The sequence below is a fragment of the Oryzias latipes genome, chromosome 15 (assembly GCF_053564925.1).
Source record: "Oryzias latipes strain Hd-rR chromosome 15, Olatipes_Hd-rR_3.1".
NCBI lineage: Eukaryota > Metazoa > Chordata > Actinopteri > Beloniformes > Adrianichthyidae > Oryzias > Oryzias latipes.
Window position 1 is genome coordinate 8,654,416 of NC_136251.1, and position 18,901 is coordinate 8,673,316.

General features: G+C 41.3%; 1 protein-coding gene across 2 annotated transcripts; it reads left to right on the forward strand.

The window, feature by feature from the left end:
* The first annotated feature begins 343 nt into the window (after positions 1 to 343).
* On the forward strand, positions 344 to 6,155 carry LOC101161527 (epithelial cell adhesion molecule-like). 2 transcript variants are annotated; one of them, XM_078931673.1, is made up of 9 exons: positions 344 to 545; positions 4,661 to 4,762; positions 4,846 to 5,101; positions 5,181 to 5,246; positions 5,324 to 5,387; positions 5,463 to 5,561; positions 5,642 to 5,839; positions 5,918 to 5,959; positions 6,041 to 6,155. In XM_078931673.1, the coding sequence occupies exons 1-9, from the start codon at positions 482 to 484 to the stop codon at positions 6,065 to 6,067; spliced, it is 918 nt and encodes a 305-aa protein (XP_078787799.1). In that variant the 5' UTR covers positions 344 to 481; the 3' UTR covers positions 6,068 to 6,155. The 2 variants fall into 2 exon arrangements, with proteins under 2 accessions (XP_078787799.1, XP_011490497.2); XM_011492195.3 differs by having other exon boundaries at positions 436 to 545; positions 6,038 to 6,155.
* The last annotated feature ends 12,746 nt before the right edge of the window (positions 6,156 to 18,901 follow it).

The following is an 18,901-nucleotide window of genomic DNA, read 5'->3' on the forward strand; positions in this document are numbered from 1 at the left end:
TGGATTTGAAGTCCAATCAGCAACGCCAGTGCTCATCTACATCTCATTCTACTTGGTAATCATGTTTCCATGTTTGAGTTCATAAAATAATCACAGAGAAAGTCTCTGCTTCAACTTCCGCAGTGAAAGCTGCGTCTTTACGACTTTTGCAACTTTACTCATTTTATATATAGACATATATATATATATATATATATATATATATATATATATATATATATATATATATATATTTTTTTTTCATTTTATTTATGTGTGTGTATATATATATATATATATATATATATATATATATATATATATATATATATATATATATATATATCAGCCAAAAACCCCCTTTGGGTAGTTTTTGGCTGAGTCTGGCGGTTTTCAGATGACTTTAGGGCTGGAAAACTGTGACTCTATCTGTGACTCTATTTTGACTTCAGCAGATGCGAGGAGCTCCAGAATAGCTGTTTTATAGCTGGATTTCTACATCATGAAGCTGTGGATTCTTGCAGTTGTTGCTGCCTTAATGTTAGTTGGAGCATCAGCCCAGGAGTGTAAGTCTTTAAGAAGTCTTGATTTATCTGAACTGGGTGGAAAAAAATGCCCTTTTCGCCTCTTAGTGGTTACCAGATTTGATAAAGGCGCCGTCCGCCTGCGGGCGCGCTCAGGTGTGGTGTAGTAAATGAGACACCTGTAGAGAGCGGGCGTTGTTGTTGTAACGTATTTATATTCCTGTAGATATATTTTTTTTAATTGAACATTAAACAAACACATACACATAGTAACAACAACAGAGAAGAGAGAGAAAAAAAACAAATAAAAAAAACAAGAATAGAATTGTAGTTTTCAACTAGGGATTTTCATACAGCATGTGATCTTCAATGAAAATACACAGTTTTATTGCATTTTTGATTTTCATTAATTTCAGAGATTTAAAATATAAACTGATCTCTTTATGAAATGTATTGAATAATGGTTTGGTTTTTAAGAATCTGCTCTTGTGAATGAAAAATTTCCCAGATATTGATAAGGTATTAAATGTCAAATCAAATAGATTATCACCAGAAACTACTCCAAATAATATCATATACTTTTGTAATTGAATAAAGATAGGAAAGGGAAACTTTGAGGAGCACAAAAAAGAAGAAATCCTCCCAAAAACTGTAAACATATATACATTCAAAAAACAGATGATCAAGTGTTTCAATATTTATGTCACAGAAAGAACAGTTATTTTCTGGAAAACCAAAAGTATATGTAACAGTTCTTTGCATGGATAGACTGCATTCATTATTTTAAAATGGATTTCTTTGTATTTTGGGAAAATTGGATATTTAATAAACTGGGATCTTAACTTGCTCATTTCCTCTCTTGTGTAATGTGTGACATAGAAGGATTCTTGCAAGACGTTGCAAACAGTTCTCTAACAAACAAAGATCGTATAAATGAGTTTGGAAGTTTTGAATTAACCGGTCGACCATCAAACAACAGAGATGGAAGCAGAACTTGAACATTTTGAACCAAACTGGGGGACATTTGGACCAAAGTCTGAGGGATTGCTTTGATCACACTATTATATTGCTTTCTATCATTTAATTTAAACTTATTGGAAAAAGTTTCAAATGAGATAATGTTTCCATTATCATTCATAATATGTAGTAATGACCAAATGCCGTTATCAATCCAATTTTTGTAAAATATGGATTTGTTTCTACATAAAATATACCGACAGTTCCATATGGGAGTATTGTGTGGACTAAAGTTATGTTTCCAGTACAGTAACACCTGCTGATGATAAGTAGAGAGTTTAACAGGAAGTTTTCTGTAATCAGTCACATTTTAGAAGCAATTCAATGGCCCTGATGAGAAAAGATGTTTGAAGGAATATGAAACCAAATATTTCTTTCATTTTGCAGAAAAGACCTAAGCCAATTTATTTTAATCATACCATCCAAACTTTCAAAGTCTATGGCTTCATGTCCACCTTCACTGTAATCCTGAATTATTGTTCCTTTTTTTGTGTTATGAGTTTTGTTTTTCCAAATGAAGTTGGAATTGGCCAGGTTTATTGCTTTCCTTGCAGATTTAGGAATTGGGAGTAAATATGCTGGATAAATGAATCTGGATTAACATTCTCATTGAGTGAGAAACAGTCTGCCCAGAATAGAAATATCTTGCTGTGACCACATGTTTAGATTGGTTTTACATTTTTCTAAAGTTTTCCATAAGTTCATTTCCTCCATTGTTTTACTGTCTTTGGTGATATAAACACCAAGATATTTCACAACAGTCCTAACAGGTATGTTATGAATTACTGACTGTTCAGAATGGTGAACTGGCAACGATTCACATTTGCTGAGATTTAGTTTTAAACGTCGATTTCGCTGAGGTTCGGAATAAATTTTGACAGATATGTCACGAAACCTAGGAACCGTTGGACACCTTCCTTGTCTGTAGGGGGCGGCATGCACCTAACAGCTTCAGTTTTCGCTGGGTCTGGTTTTAGCCCATCCGCTGTTATTAAGTGTCCCACATAAGACACAGCTGACTGACGAAGGTGGCATTTATTGAAGTTTAACCTCAAGTTGTAAGTCGTAGCTCGCTGCACAACCTGCTTTAGAATTTTGTTGTGTTCTACTAGGGTTGGCGCTGCTATGAGGATGTCATCCATTACACATGTGATCCATAATGCATTGGAATATTTCAGGAGCGCATTTGATACCAAATGGTAGTTTCAACCACCTGAATCTTCTAATGGGTGTGTTGAAGGTTGTTAGGAACGACGAAGGGTGATCTAGTTCAATCTGGAGAAAACCTGATTTTGCATCTAGGACCGAGAATACATTAACGTTGGGCATTGTCGACACAACTTCCTCTATTGTGCGCATTGGATAATGCTCTCGCTTTATAGCATTGTTTGGATCGATGCAGATTGTAAGCTTGTCTTTGTTTGTGACTACGTCCATCAAGCTCACCCATTCAGTTGGTTGGTCAACTTTTGTGATATAGCCATCTTGCACCATTTCATGCAACTTTTTCACTATCTTAGCTCTGAGTGCAACAGGCTGTCGGCGCACAGGATCTACAACAGGTTTGGCATCTGGATCAATTTTTATTGTGTATTTACCTGGTAGTGTTCCTGTAGTGCGAGTCAGTTCTGGGAGTTCTCAAGCCCGACAGGTGTTTCTGGCGTTGTAGCTTCATTTCCAACTTCACCTGCTTTGTTTAAAGCAGCATCTTGTAGAGTGTGAAGTCTCATGATAAGGTCCAGTTTCTCTGCGGTTGTGCCACTCAACACATTTTCTTGTGCAATGTCAACTATTTCAAACTCTGCTTTGGCCTTGTGCGCTTTGTATTTTAGCGGGAGGTCAACTGATGCAACTGGCTTTATTTTGTGGTTGGAGTAGGTTTCGAGCACTCTTTTAGACGTTTTAAGCTCACCTTTGTGGTTTAGGGATTGGTAACAGTTTAGAGTGAGCGTGTTACATCTTGCACCAGTGTCGATCCTAAACTGCACCTTCTGAGACAGGATGTCAGTGTCCACTAACCCCTTATCTTCCACTAATGTTGCTACGAGAACTGCATCCGTAGTGAGGTTGATGTCCAGTATTTCTTCCTCACACTTGTCATTTGTTGACTCCACATTTATAGCACTCACCATGCGACTGCGGCAAACTGATGCCCAGTGGTTTGGCTTATTACAGCATGAGCAAGTGTATGTCCTTTAGCTGGACATACACCTTTACTCCATTTGTGTTTGGGGTCTTTCCCACATTTGGAACACATCTTTGTTTTACTTTGCACAATTTGCTTGGTTGTGTGGGTTTTTTGCTGCCACTGAGTGTGAGCCTTTTTATTTTGTGCATTAAACCTTGGTTTGCTTGACACTGCTGACACCTGTGTTTCCTCCTCTCTCACAATTCTCATCTGTGTTTGTGACATTTCAAACTGTTGAGGGATTTTTATAGCTTTAGCTAGTGTCAGCTCCTCACCTTTGTCCAAAAGTCTTTCCAGGACACGTTTCTCCCTCACACCAGCAGTTATGGCATCCGGGAGCATGTCATCTGGGTCACCATACTCACAATCCAGCAATAGAAGTTTCAAGTCTTTCACAAAATGGTCGAATGTCTCAGTTGCTCCTTGTTTCCTCTGCTTTAAGCAATGCCTCGCGATCCTCTTGTTTTTCCTAGGTCTTTGTAGGCTGCAAATTTGTCCAGGACTTTAACTGGATAATTCTTTTCACTGTCAGCCCACTGGAGCGTTTTGTAGATTTCTCTCCCTTGCTCGCCGAGCCACGTTCCAAGCCAGCCCGCCTCAGATGACACACTTTTAATATACTGCTTTGCGACAGTCGTAAATAAGTACTACGGACAGCGGCAGGGACATTTACAAAATCAATGGCTTAATTCACCAAACATTACAGTTGTGGGTGTTGGGGTGAAAATGGCTTCTCTGGAGACTCGTTTTCTTGGAGAAGCCAACAGCCAGGTGCTCAGTAGACCTGCCGCTCTACCTGTTCGCCCTAAGTCCTCCTCCTCCAAAGCGATAATGGCGGTTTCTGTGAACTCTTTACAAAAACACGCTTCAATTTCACTTTAAAATGACAAGTTTGACGTGAAGAGAACGTTTGTCTCTTAAGCTCTGTTTTAACGCTTTTTGATGTTTCTAGGTCAATGTGACACCGTGAAATGGGCTTCCTGTACTGGGCCTCCATGCCAGTGTACCATCCCCTTGACAAAAGATATTAACCAACCCTTAAACTGCAATGCATGTATGTTAATGAGCACTTTCACAAACACACGTGTTTGTATGTTGCACTTTCCCGATTTTACATAATCTTCTCTTCACCCTCAGTGGCCCCCAAATGTTTCTTGATGAAGACGGAGATGCTCAGAAGGTCAAAAGGCAGAGACACCCGCACTGTGGGGAGACCAGGGGAGGGCTTTGTGGACAACGATGTCATCTACGACCCAGAGTGTGAGAACGACGGAAAATTCAAGCCCAAGCAGTGCAACAATACAGAGGAGTGTTGGTGCGTCAACAGCGCTGGGGTGCGCCGCACAGAAAAGGAAGGCAAAGACCTCATCTGTGACAAGTTGGTGGAGACCTAGTACGTTTTTTTTCTCTCTCTCTCCCTTAATCTCATTTTCTTTGGATTCTATCTAAATGCTGAACTTGTTTTCCCTCAGCTGGATCCGTCTGATCCTGGAACATGCACCTCTTCAGGGGTCAGTGGATAAAAACTTGTTGAAGAGGTCAGAGTTCAGCAGAAAGAACTACCGGTAGCTCTGTGGTAACATTTCCCTGTTTCAACCTGCTTTTCTCTTTGCAGCGCTCTTGGCGATGCCATTCAAGCACGCTACAAGTTTGACAAGAGCTTGGTGAAAGAAGTTGAGGTAAGGTTTGGCTAGCTGTGGATTGCTTGACTTTAACCTTCACCTGATTACTAATAATCACATCTTTTTTTTAAGTATGATGCTGATGCCAAAAAGATCCAGGTGGACATAAAGAAACCCATGAATGACACTGTAATTAAACTGGCTGATATGGCTTACTACATGGAAAGAGAAGTAAGCAAATGTTCTTTCTAAATCTATTATGAGCACATTCAGAATAGATTCTGACCCGTTGACTGGCTGTCCTCCTGCAGATAAAGAAGACCCCAATGTTTGTTGACCAGAACAAGTTCGCTCCTATGGTGGGCGGCCAAAAGCTAGACTTTACCAACATCTTGGTCTACTATGTGGACGCAGAGCCCCCCACATTCAAAGTGAACCGCTTGGCGGGGGGAGTCATCGCCGCCATCGTGGTTGTGTTGCTGATTGTGGCAGCCGGGCTGCTGCTTCTGGTGAGTTCATGGCCCAGGCCACAGTCAAAGTGGAAATGGTGGCATTCTGACTGAAACGGTGCTGTTTCTTGTTTGCAGTTCTTCTGGAATCGTCGTAACAAGAAGTACAGGAAAACACAGGTAAGACATTTCCTATCAGTGTTTTTAGGTTTGTAAATAATGACGTGATTTTAACATTTTTACTGTCTCTATTCCTTACAGACTGAAAGGGAGATGGAGAACAAGTAGAACCACGTTCGGGGCTAGGACTTACCCGAATTAAATGAACTTCTATGAACTTCAGAATAAAATGAACTTCTAGCTCCAACCAAAAAAAGTCAATTCAGTCACCAATTTTTTTGTGATATGAATGTTGCCATGTTGGAGCCAGACAACGTCAAAAGGCATGATTAATCTGAGCCGTTGCAAGGCCACACCCACATCACTCAAAGGCGATCTAAGGAGAATGTGTCTTTCAAGCTTTTCAAACGTTCAACACGAAATCACATACATTTATTGAGGCATCTGATTTGCTAGTTTATCACTTGTTTGTACGACAGTCCAGGTGAATTCTTCTGATTGGCTGCTGGGTGTGGATTAAAAAGTGATAATGCACCCCTAAAAAAGAAGTTCCGGTCACGTAGCTTAAATGTTCTACACCACTGCGCTGGCTTCTTTAACCCTTGTGCTATCTTAGATGACCCCACCCTTACATTGACGTGTTCTCCCTACCATGACAAAGGTGGATAAAGGTGGAAAGATTTCATGTAATCCATGGACACCAGTGAAGATCACAAATCATTGAAGAAAAATGGTTTAGTGCACTGTCTAGTGCAGGGGTGCTCATTACGTCGATCGCGATCGACCGGTCGATCTTCAAGGACAAGACGGTAGATCGCGGGCCAGAAAGGATTTTTTAAAAATAGTACTTCTTAAAAATCCACCAGCCAATCAAAATCCTCACTGTGAAGTAAGGGACTTGATTGGCATGTAGATTGGCCAATACGACATCCTCTGATACATACGTCACTGCATATGCGTGTATAAAAACACTGAGCGCAAACTCTCTGTCATCAGAAAGTCTCTTCTGCCCCGCGGCACGTAAAGTTCCCGGCACCAGATCACTCCGGACAACCGAAGTGTTTATTGAGGCCGCCCCGCGTGTCTCCTCCTGCTCTCAGCTCTGCAGTTCTCGTCCGTTAAATACGAGCTCATTAAGGAAGCTGTTTCTTACGTTTTTTTTTTTGTTTTTTTTATTTGAACTTTAAACATACACATAATAACAACACACAAAAAAAAGACAGAAAAAGAAAATAAGTAAGTAAATAAAACACAATATATAGAATTGTAGTTTACAATACTAGGGATTGTGATACAGCATGTGATCTTCAATGAAAACACACAGTTTTATTGCATTTTTGTTTTTCATCAATGTCAGAGATTTAAAATATAAACTGATTTCTTTAAGAAATGTATTGAATAATGGTTTGGTAGGAAATTAAAGTCAAACACGAAGGAGAATCAACCCAACTACTGCCAAAGCGAAAGCCATGATGTCAGAAGAAAAAGGCAAGGAGCAGCAGACTCTCAAGCGACAGCGTGGGGCTGCAAAAGGGACTGTCACACGCCTGATCAGCCAAGTGAATGAACTTATGATCCAGGCCCGGCTGAATGAAACTGAGGTCATGCTGCACGCTCTTACGGAGGCTGAAACAAAGTTCCAGGAAGCTCATATGCGATATCACAGCACCCTAGAAGATGAGGACGACATAGATGCTTCATCCAGTTATTTGTCAGCTGTATTACGTGACATCCATGACTTGCGTCATGCAGCTATGACCTGGCTAGATGAGGAGGGACAACAAACCCATGACGGCCAAGATGCAGAGCAGGCATCAACTAGTCGACCAACCAGCGACACTCCTTTTCTAGAACAGATCTTTGCTGAGCTCAAAGAGATCCGTGAGCACAGGCTACATGAGAAGCAAGAATTTTCCAAGCTCATGGTGGAGCAGGAGGAACGACTACGCAGTGAGCTGCATTTACAGTCTGGCAGGCAACTGCAGTCAAGTACAAGAAACCTGGGTCCTTCATCACCACTAGGGGCATCGGCCAACAATGAAACATCAGTAGCCGAACTGCTAGAGTTGTCACGGCGACAAAACCAGGCACATATTGACACAATGCGACTACCTCCTGCTGATATTATTAAGTTTGATGGAGAGCCACTGAAATACTGGCAGTTCATGCGACTTTTCACCACCCTGGTCGATAAGGACACAGTCCCAGATGAAGAAAAGCTTATTCGGCTCCACCACTACACTTTCGGCCAAGCTAGGGAGGCCATCTGCCACTGTCTGTATCACCCTGTGCCAAGTGTGGGTTATACTGAAGCCATGGCAACGCTCAAGAAACGATTCGGCAATCCATACACCATTTCCCAGGCCTGGATTGGCAAGGTTCTGACTTACAAGTCAATAAAGGACAACACACAGCTGCAAGGCTTTGCTGACACCCTCCGCAGCTGCAGAGACACACTAAAAGCCATGAAGTGTGAGGAGGAATTAAATGGAGGGCGTGCACTGCTACAAATAGTAGAAAAACTGCCATATGATCTCAAGAAGAAGTGGCTGACAGTTAATTATGAGATCACAAGATCGGGCCGCCTACCAAGGCTGGATGATGTTGTTAAACTTGTTGAAGAGGAAGCTGAGAAGAGATCAGATCCCATCTTTGGATCTCTCCTCACCCACGGCATGTCAACCAGCACATCATCCAAGTCATCATCAAAGCCGATGAAGGCACAGTCCTTTGCCACAGAGTCAGAGGCCACCAGCTCCAAGGCCAAAGGCGGTACCCTCAAATGTCCCAAGTGCAGCGGAGAACACTTCCTTAACCAGTGCTCCTCTTTCAGAGGCATGACAGTACAAGACAGGCTGACACTGGTGCGACAGAAAAAACTTTGCCAAAACTGCTTCATGACGGGGCATACTAGAGAAACCTGCACGCGCAAATGGGTTTGCAAGGTGCCTGGGTGTGGACAAAGGCATAACAGTTGGCTTCATTCTGCAATAGTAGCGACAACAACCAACAACAACCAATCTACCACAACAACCAACAACAACTCACCTGTTACAGCCAGTATAGAAGAACCAACTGCAAACCAACAACCAGAGATCCAGGCCACTGCTACCAGGAAGCGTAACCACCGTAATGGGCAGAAAGTTGCTCTACCCATTCTACCAGTCGTGGTCTCCGATCCAGACAACCACTTCTCGATCAACGCCTTCGCCCTTCTAGATAATGGCGCAAATGGCACCTTCTGCTCCAAGCAGCTGATTCGTGCACTACGGCTTGAGACACATAGGATGAACATTAAACTGAGTACTATGGAGTCAAAGAATGTCAACGTTGACACCCTGTCCGTGGATTTACGGGTGGAAGACCATCAACGCAGTGAATCTTACCTGCTGAAGGGTGTTCTCAGTCGTGACCGCCTGAACATCAGCCTTAACAACCTGGTCACGGTGGAGGAAATATCTCAGTTTACCCATCTACAGGACATCGCTGAAAACATATGTCCTGGGGACATTGATTTAGCCGATGAGGTTCACCTGCTAATTGGGCTTGACCAACCTGACATACTGGCCCCACGTGAAGTCCGACGCGGTGAGGCAGGTGAGCCCTATGCAACCTTGACTGGTCTCGGATGGACTCTCAATGGTCCAGTCTCTGGTGTCCTAGATACCTTTTCAGCTAACTGCACTCAAGCGGAGACAGCTCTGCAGCAAGTTGTGGAAAAGTTCTGGAAGCTTGATAATCCGGCTCATGTAAATAGCGACTTACCATCAGCTTCTGATCGAGAAGTTCTGGAACTTTGGAAGAGGAACGTTACCAAAGAAGATGGACATTATGTGTTGCCCATACCTTTCAAACAGCATCCTCCTCAACTACCAAACAACTACCAAATGGCCAAGCACAGGCTGGACCTATTAGGGAAAAGGTTGACTAAGGATCCAGACCTGAAACAGATGTACAAACAGAGCATTAATGACTCCTTGCAGAAAGGGTATGCTGAGGAAGTGAAAGATAAAGATGGTGTAGATGGAGCCATATGGTACTTGCCACACCATCCTGTGCTAAACCCTAAAAAACCAGGCAAGGTGCGCATAGTCTATGATTGTGCTGCTCGCTACCAAGGAGCTTCTCTGAACGACCGCATACATCAAGGCCCAGACTTGACTAATAAATTACTGGGCGTACTTCTAAAGTTCAGACAAGAGCCTGTTGCACTGAACGCCGACATTGAAGGCATGTTCTACCAGGTCAGAGTACCACCAAACCAAAGAGATGCACTTCGGTTCCTGTGGTGGCAAGATGATGACCCAGACAAACCACCCAAACAATATCGCATGACTGCTCACCTTTTTGGGGGTGTATGGAGTCCAAGTGCTGCTGCCTTTGCCCTACAAAGAGCTGCAGAAGACAACAAGGGCAGCTACGGTGATGATGTGGTCCAAACCGTGAAGAGGAACTTCTATGTCGACGACTGCTTGAAGTCCTTACCCACAGAGGACGCGGCTATCGCACTCGCCTCAGAACTCCGTCAACTACTTGCCAACGGGGGCTTCAAGCTTACTAAGTGGTTGAGCAACTCTAAAAGGGTGATGAAATCCATCCCAGCTGATGAATGGGCCAAGTCTGTGTGCGAGCTCAACCTTGATCAGGACGACTTACCTTATGAGCGCACCTTGGGTGTATTGTGGAATGCGGAGCAGGACTGTTTCACCTTTGATGCTAGACCCATCAGCAGACCAGCAACAAAAAGAGGTCTGCTGTCCGCAACCAGCTCCGTCTACGACCCTTTGGGGTTTGCAAGTCCTTTCGTACTAAAAGCAAAATTGCTCTTCCAAGAGCTGTGTCGTCAGAAGTTGGACTGGGATGCACAACTTCCAGAAGCCATTGCAGATCAGTGGAGGAGGTGGTTGACAGATCTACCCCTCCTATCTGCTCTGACTATTCCCAGATGCCTCAGAATAACAACGCCTGGCAATTCTTCAGAAGTCCAGCTGCATCACTTCTCTGATGCCTCAGAGGCTGCATACGGTGCTATATCCTACCTCAGGGTGAACAACAGGTGCACACTCATCATGTCCAAGGCTAGGTTGGCCCCATTAAACCCAACCACCATACCGCGCCTGGAGTTGCTCGCTGCTGTCACTGCAACTGATCTGGACCAGCATATCAAACTCCATCTAGAAATTCCTGTGGATCAAACCTTCTTCTGGACTGACAGCACTATTGTGCTTCACTACATTAACAATCAAGAACGACGCTTTGCCACCTTTGTTGCCAACCGCATAGCAAAGATTCAGGAACGCACCGAGCGTCATCAATGGAAGTATGTTGACACAGCATCCAACCCTGCAGATGATGTCTCGAGAGGAATGTCTGCCAGTGACATCCTGTCAAGTGAACGATGGGTCTCAGGACCATCGTTTCTTCAAGGCTCAGAGGAAGACTGGCCCACTCAGCCCAAGCTGGGCAGCCTACCTGAGATAGCCGAGATCAAACAAACCAAAGCAGTGTACATGGCCAGTTGCAAAACAGCTGATGGTTTGGACAACCTGCTAGAGCGATATTCTGACTGGCACCGTCTAAGACGTGCAGTAGCCATTTTGCTACGGCTGAAAAGCCTGCTATGCAAGAAACCAGGCAAGCAACTCCTAGAACCTATCACCGTTGAGGAGATACAAGCTGCAGAAGTAGCTATACTCCAGAATATACAGGGCTCATGCTTCGGTTCTGGTGAAATTCCATCAAGCTGCATCGCCAGTCTCAAGCCATTCAAGGATGACAAGACGGATCTACTACGTGTGGGAGGACGTCTTGTGAATGCACCAATCCCCTTTGAAGCAAAGCATCCAGTCATACTACCTAAATGCCATCATATCACCAAGTTACTCATCAAACACTACCACCTTCGGCTCGGGCACTCAGGCATGGAACGGGTTCTCTCAGAAATTCGCCAACGCTTCTGGATTTTAAAGGCACGGTATGCTCTCAATGCTGTCCTCAAATCATGCATGGTGTGTCGCAAGCTGAAGGCAGTACCTGACCACCAGCAGATGGCAAACTTGCCTGACTCGAGAGTAACTCCAAGTGAACCATGCCTCAGCCGCGTTGGCGTTGATTATTTCGGCCCTCTGCTGGTAAAGCGAGCCCGCAGCGAACTCAAGAGGTACGGATGCCTATTCACGTGCCTTACAACCAGAGCTATCCACCTGTTGGTCTCAAACACCCTCGATACGGATTCCTTTCTCAATGCTCTGCAGAGGTTCATCGCCAGGAGAGGCGAACCCAAAGAAATCAGATCTGATAATGGAACCAACTTTGTTGGAGGTCTGCGCGAACTTCGTCAGGCTGTTGCTGAGTGGAACCAGAGAAAGATAGCAGACCACCTTTTGCAGAGCAACATCAAGTGGATCTTCAACCCACCAGGTGCCTCACACATGGGTGGTGTCTGGGAGAGGCTGATACGATCTGTTCGCTCTGTGCTCAACGCTGTCATCGCACTTCAGCCACTTGATGATGAAGGGCTAGCCACGCTCTTTTGCACCATTGAAGCTATCCTCAATGGCCGCCCCATCACCAAGCTAAGTGAGGACCCTACTGACCACTTACCACTGACACCCAACCACCTACTGCTACTTCGCGCAGGTCCGTCTCTTCCACCTGGCGCCTTTGTAAAGAAGGACTTATACCGACGTCGCTGGCGTCAAGTTCAGTTCCTCGTTGACGTCTTCTGGATGAGATGGCTGAAGGAATACTTACCCACACTCCAGAAGCGTCAGAAATGGCTTCATCCTAGGCGCAACTTGCAAGTGGGTGATCTGGTTCTCATCCTCAATGAGAACACTCCACGCAACAGCTGGCCCCTAGGGCTCGTGGTTGCTACTCACCCGGGCGAAGATGGACTAGTTCGAAGTGTTCGAGTGAAAACAGCTTCAGGTGAACTTGATCGTCCTACTGCCAAGATTTGTCTGCTGGAGGCCAATCTGGTGGGCGAATCTAAATAAATCAAAGACTTAACTGCCCAAGGTCTAGTTCCATACTGCCATCTGTGACTTTTGGGTGCTATGACTGATGCATAAGAGACTTGAATATATGAGCACTTGTTAAAATTTGATTCTGCCACACATGCAATTGCCTGTTTAGTACTATAAATTTGCTTCTTTAATACATTTGGGAATTGTAGAAACTAGGGATAAACGATTTACTTTCGCAATCGCTCATCGGGGCCGGGATGTTACGGCCGCTAGAGGCCGCTATAATTAATGTTTGTTGGGCGCCTGCCTATTTTGGCATTTAAGAGCCACCGTAGTTGATGTTGTGGGCGCCGCCATTTTGAATTTGCCGCGGGAGCAGTTTTTTTTTTTTTTTTTCTTTTTTTTTAACAACTTTATTGTGTAAAACGGAAGTACAATACAAAACACAATTTTACAAAATAAACTTCAAATATGCCAGGGGAGCATACATATTAAATACATTTTACATAAAAACATTCATGTTTCTGCAACTTTCATATAGACATACAGCTTTCTGATTAAGACTCTTGGAGATGTTACCAATATACATTTCTATTTGTTTCATTAAAACAGGGAAAAAAATTGAAGATGAAGAAAATTTACATTTATGTATATAGAATTTGCCAAAAATAATAATAAGATTAATTATGAGTTTTTTATTTGAGTCCAAATTTTTATTATGAAAGCCAAAAATTATATGTTCAAACTTTAGATTAAAGTTGGGGTGAATGCGATTTCTAATAAATTGTAAACATTTTTTCCAAAAGATTCTAATTATAGCACAATTCCAAAAAAGATGGTTAATTGTTTCTGGATATTCTTTGCAAAAAATACAGTTAGGGTCAATTGTTTTAATGTATTTTAGCATAAATTTATTGGTGGGGTAAATTTTGTGAATTATTTTAAAAGATACTTCTTTCATTTTATTATTTATCATAAATTTTTGGGTGACACTCCATCCTTTCTTCCAGATACTGTCGGGAACAAAACGTCTCCAGTAGGTTTTAGTACACGGTACAGAAATGACGTCCCTTTGAAACAACACACGTATTTTTTTGTTGTTATTCTTGTGTGTAGGGGTAAAACAAATTTTTCCTGTGGTGGTGGCGGTTGCATCCATAGAGGGCATTTCTTCGTTCGTAGCAGTTGTTTTAAACATTTGGCATATTTCTTTGGAAACAGCATCAAACACAATGGCATACTCTTTAGGAGTCACAACCAGATTATATTTAGCGTTGAATTCAGTATACCTTAATAAATGCCCGTTCGTGTCAAAAAGTTGGCTCACCACTAGAATTTTTTTCTCAAACCAATGTGGAAAAAATAAAGATTTATTCTTGTATAATAAATATTTGTTGTTCCAAATAAAGAAGTTATGGGGAGAGAAATTATGTTTGTATAGAAGTGCCCATGCAAGAAGAGCTTGTTTGTGGAATGCTGATAGTTTAGCTGGTATTTTCTCAACATTGTAATGACAAAGGAGAAGAAAGTTAAGGTTGCCTAAGTTTGAAAATATAAAATGGGGAAATATATTCCAAATTGAAGTAGGATTTTTTAGGTAAGATTTGATCCAGTTTATTTTAAATGTGTTATTTAGGGTTGTAAAATCAAGAAAGTTTAGTCCTCCATTCTCGTACGAGTTCATTACCACAGATTTTTTTAAATAATGTATACGGTTTTTCCAGATAAAGTTAAATAAAATTTGGTCAACAGATTTTAATGTTTGATTGTCTACGTACAGAGATAATGCAGAGTAAGTGAGTCGAGAGATTCCCTCTGCCTTTGACAGCAGGACTCTGCCTTTTAGGCTCAGGTCTCTTTGAAGCCATAAGTTAAAACGTTTTCTGGTTTTCTCTATTACGGAACTAAAATTTAAAGAACTTCTCTCTAGTTCGTTTTTGGTGATGGTAATCCCTAGATATGTTACACTTTCTTTGATGGGGATTTCACATATGGATCCTGTTTGATCATTTTTGATAGATATTAATTCACATTTTTTAATGTTAAGATGAAGTCCAGAGACATTAGAAAAAGCTTTTATTAGATTTAGTGCTCGAGGAATTTGACTGCTATCTTTCAAAAAAAGGGTCGTATCATCAGCTAATTGGCTAATAAGAATCTCTTTACCAAAGACAGAGATGCCTTTCAAATCATTAATAGTTATGTAATCTGCCAGAGTTTGAGTGGCTAATAAAAATAGATACGGCGAGATGGGGCAACCCTGTCGTATTCCTCTTTTAATATTAAAACGGGGAGAAGTACCATATTTTAGTTTTACTGAGCAGTTAGCATTACTGTATAACAGTTTTATTGCATCGCAAAAATAAGAGCCAAAACCAAATTTGTGAAGGCAGCTAAAAAGAAACGTGTGATTAATTGAATCAAAAGCTTTATAGAAGTCCAAAAAAAGAATGTAACTTTCATCTGTTATTAAATGTGAATAATCTAAAATATCTAGTACAAGCCGGATGTTATTAGAAATATGTCTTCTGTGCATAAATCCTGACTGGGTTTCTCCAATTACAGAGTCCAAGGCTGATTTCAGTCTGTGAGCAAATACAGAGGCAATAATTTTATAATCATTATTCAATAAACTGATCGGGCGCCAGTTATCAATATTGAGAGTGTCTTTTTTGGGTTTTGGGAGGAGAGTGATCACTCCTTGATTCAGTGTTGGAGGAAGAGTGCCTTGGCGAAGGCTTTCTAAGAAAACCTGCGTTAAAAAAGGAGCAATTGTGATACTAAATTGTTTGTAAAATTCCCCAGTTAATCCATCTGGTCCAGGAGATTTGTTATTTTTCAGTTTGTTTATAGAAGTCAGTATTTCCTTAACAGTGACAGGGGAGTCACAGATTTGACGTTCAGAGGGATTAATAGATTGTGAATTAATGTTATCTAAAAACTGTTGGGGATTGTCAGTGGAATCATTAACAGCATAAAGTTTACTATAGAAAGAACTAACAAATTTAGCAATAACAGAGGGGTCTGAGTTTAGTTGGCCATCAATATTTAACTGGTGTAGTGTATTTGATTTAGCACGATGCTTTTCTAATTGGAAGAAGTAAGAAGAATTGCTTTCACCCTCTTCCAGCCATTTTAGTCGAGATCTGACAAAAGCGCCTTCAGCACGATTTTTATAAATCTCATCCAGTTTATTTTGTAAAGAATTTAAGTTAATTTTGTCATCTTCAGATTGATTTGCTGGACATATTTGAGATAATCTTGTTATGTCATTTATGACTTTATCCTCTTTTTCCTTCCTGGACTTATTTAAATTAGAACTAAGTTTTCTAAGGTAGTTTGCAATATCATATTTGAATAATTCCCAGTTATTACTATAAGAGTTTTCAGCTACAGCTTTTTCAAAGTAATATGAAACACTTTCAGAAATTTGTTTTTCCACGATAGCAAGCTTAAGTAGAGAATTGTTAAGGATCCAATATGCTTTTTTAATTCTAGAGTTATTTTGGTTTAATTTAATGGAAATCTGTATTGCTTTGTGATCAGTAAGAGGAGAAGGAAAAATATCAATATTAATGTCATCTGTATCTAAACAATCAGAAACAAGCCAGTAATCTATACGAGACTGGTGGGAGCCATTTTTGTTGCTCCATGTAAAACTTGATTTTGTTGGGAATTTCTCTCTCCAAGGATCTTTTAAATTAAATTTTTGCATAAATGAGAGAAGTTCGGCATTATGATTATCAGTTTGTGGTGGCCATCTATCCAGTTGGCAGTCTAACACCATATTCAGGTCTCCTCCAATGATAATAATTGCATTGGGATATTTGTTTAAACATTCTATTAAATCATTTTCTACTATAGATAGGAGTTGAGAGTTGTCACGTTTTGTATTGTAACCGTATACATTTATTACTATAAAAGTCTTTTTTTCATAGGCCAAGGTCATACAGACAAAATGACCCTCAGTGTCACATTTATGTGAAAGAATGTCACCTTCAAATTTATGTTTTACCGTAAGAGTGCCAGCTGAGTGCTGACTACCATGAGAGAGGAAAATGTTATCACCCCATTGAGATCTCCAAAAATTGGTATCATCTTTTGTAGAGTGAGACTCTTGAAAAAAGAAAAAATCTGTGTTTAACTTTTTGGCAAACAAGAAAAGAGCTTTACGCTTTGTAGCATTTTTTAACCCCCTGGCATTCAATGAACCTAAAGATAAAGACATAACAAAGAGAAGATGATAAAGTAAGAACTTTAGTTGGTGAGCTGTGTTGCATCAACCAGTGTGCTAAAAATAAATAAAAAATAGGAAAATAAACGTTCAATTTTTACATTTACGCTAATGTAAAATTCAAATGGATGAAAAAATATGCTGAATTAAACACATTCAGGCTCAACTTTAAAGTGACTTGAACTTATGAACCAGAAAAACCTGACGACCATATTAAGATATTAACATGAATGGCCAATTTTCAACAAAGTTAGATTGCAAACCGCTAGAGAACAAAAAGATGGATGAGCTGATATCGTCGGGTAGACAGACCAGTGTTTAGGTCTCAGGCAGGCCGACTTCTTTACCATTGATATATGCTCGAGGACCGACGTAGTAAGCGGTTTTCCCTTCTCGTCTGGCTGCCTCAATCATTGGCCACAGCGCCGCTCTTCTCTCGCGATCTGCCGCACAGAGATCTTCGGTGAAGTGGAGATGGCGCTCTTTCAGAAAAGAGCTGTTTTTCGCAGCTTTCCACACGGCGTCTCGGAGGGTTCTGGAGGTAAACTGTACGATGATTCCTCTGGGTTTCCTTTCATTTTCCTTCATTTTTCCCAACCGGTGAACAACGTCAATCACGTCAGGCAGTTTGCTTTTAGCTTCAGGAAAAACACTCTGGCAGATTCGGATGGTTTCCTTCTTTACATCTTCTTTGGCCACAGTCTCTGGTACTCCGTACAGTTTTAGATTCCAGCGTCTCGAGTAGCGCTCGGATTCAATAAGTCTTTCTTGTAGCTGGAGGATGGTGGCGCCATCTTTGTTTGTTTTCCTCTCAATTACGTCAACTCTCTTCTTTAAATCTTGGATTTCACCAAAAGCAAAGTCAACTGATTTCTTAAGGTCTTCAATTTTAAGTGAGTTGGTATTAATCAGTTGTTCCAAGCTGTCAAAGCGAGTGTTGATCAGTTCTGATAAAACAGCTACAATTTCCTGGTTGCCGTCAACACTTTTCTCACCTTTGCCTTTGGGAGTTGCAAACAATGCCTTCTTGAGCGCAGGTTCTTTGCAAGGTGTTCCGTCCTCTGAGAGAGGTAAGGGAGGGAATTCTTCCTCTCCACACATATTTTGGTCGTCAGGAACTTTAACGTAGTCATGATCCGCCTTGCCCGAGTCACAGCCGCTAGCAGTTGTGTTGTTAGCATTAGCCAAACTTTTATTTTTTTGCTTTGAGCTTCGTTTTCTATCTCGGGAATCCATTTTAAGAGCAGTAAACATTCAGGGTGTTCAGGGTCAGCAGAAAAGATTATTCAGCGTTTAAGTTGCTAATTTTCCAAAGTAATAATAACTTTTTAGCGCAGCTGGATGAAAAGGAGCGTCTGCTCAGGCCGCCATCTTGGTCCCTCCCCCGCGGGAGCAGTTTCAAAGCTTCTAGCCTTTGTTTTGATGCAGTGGAGAAAAAAAAAAAGAGAAAAATTTAAAGAAACAGCAACATTTATCAGAATTTGTGATCCTCTCCCCAGCGTGGTAAGAGTTAGATCTACTGTTTGTTTGTTTTTTGAGTGATGAGTGGATTGAGTGCAGTATTCACAGTTTGTCAGTTGTCTCAGTTTGCTATAGATGACTGAAAATGTGTATGTAAAATTTAATATTGGTTATGTCTGTACAATGGAATATTTTGGAGCAGTTTAACAGCTGTTTAATATATATATATTTGTTTATCTTTTCCAAGAATTATTATTATTATTGTTGTTGTTTTTTTTTTTTTTCAACATTCTGTATTTACAGTTTGACCATTCAATTGGATGTGTGCTACACCAAGGG

Excerpts from the sequence above, each read along its gene's own strand:
- LOC101161527 (XM_011492195.3), top strand. The coding sequence starts at position 482 with ATGAAGCTGTGGATTCTTGCAGTTGTTGCTGCCTTAATGTTAGTTGGA. Across the intron at positions 5,102-5,180 it reads GACAAGTTGGTGGAGACCTA|CTGGATCCGTCTGATCCTGG; the intron begins GTACGTTTTTTT and ends GTTTTCCCTCAG. Across the intron at positions 5,562-5,641 it reads CTTACTACATGGAAAGAGAA|ATAAAGAAGACCCCAATGTT; the intron begins GTAAGCAAATGT and ends GTCCTCCTGCAG.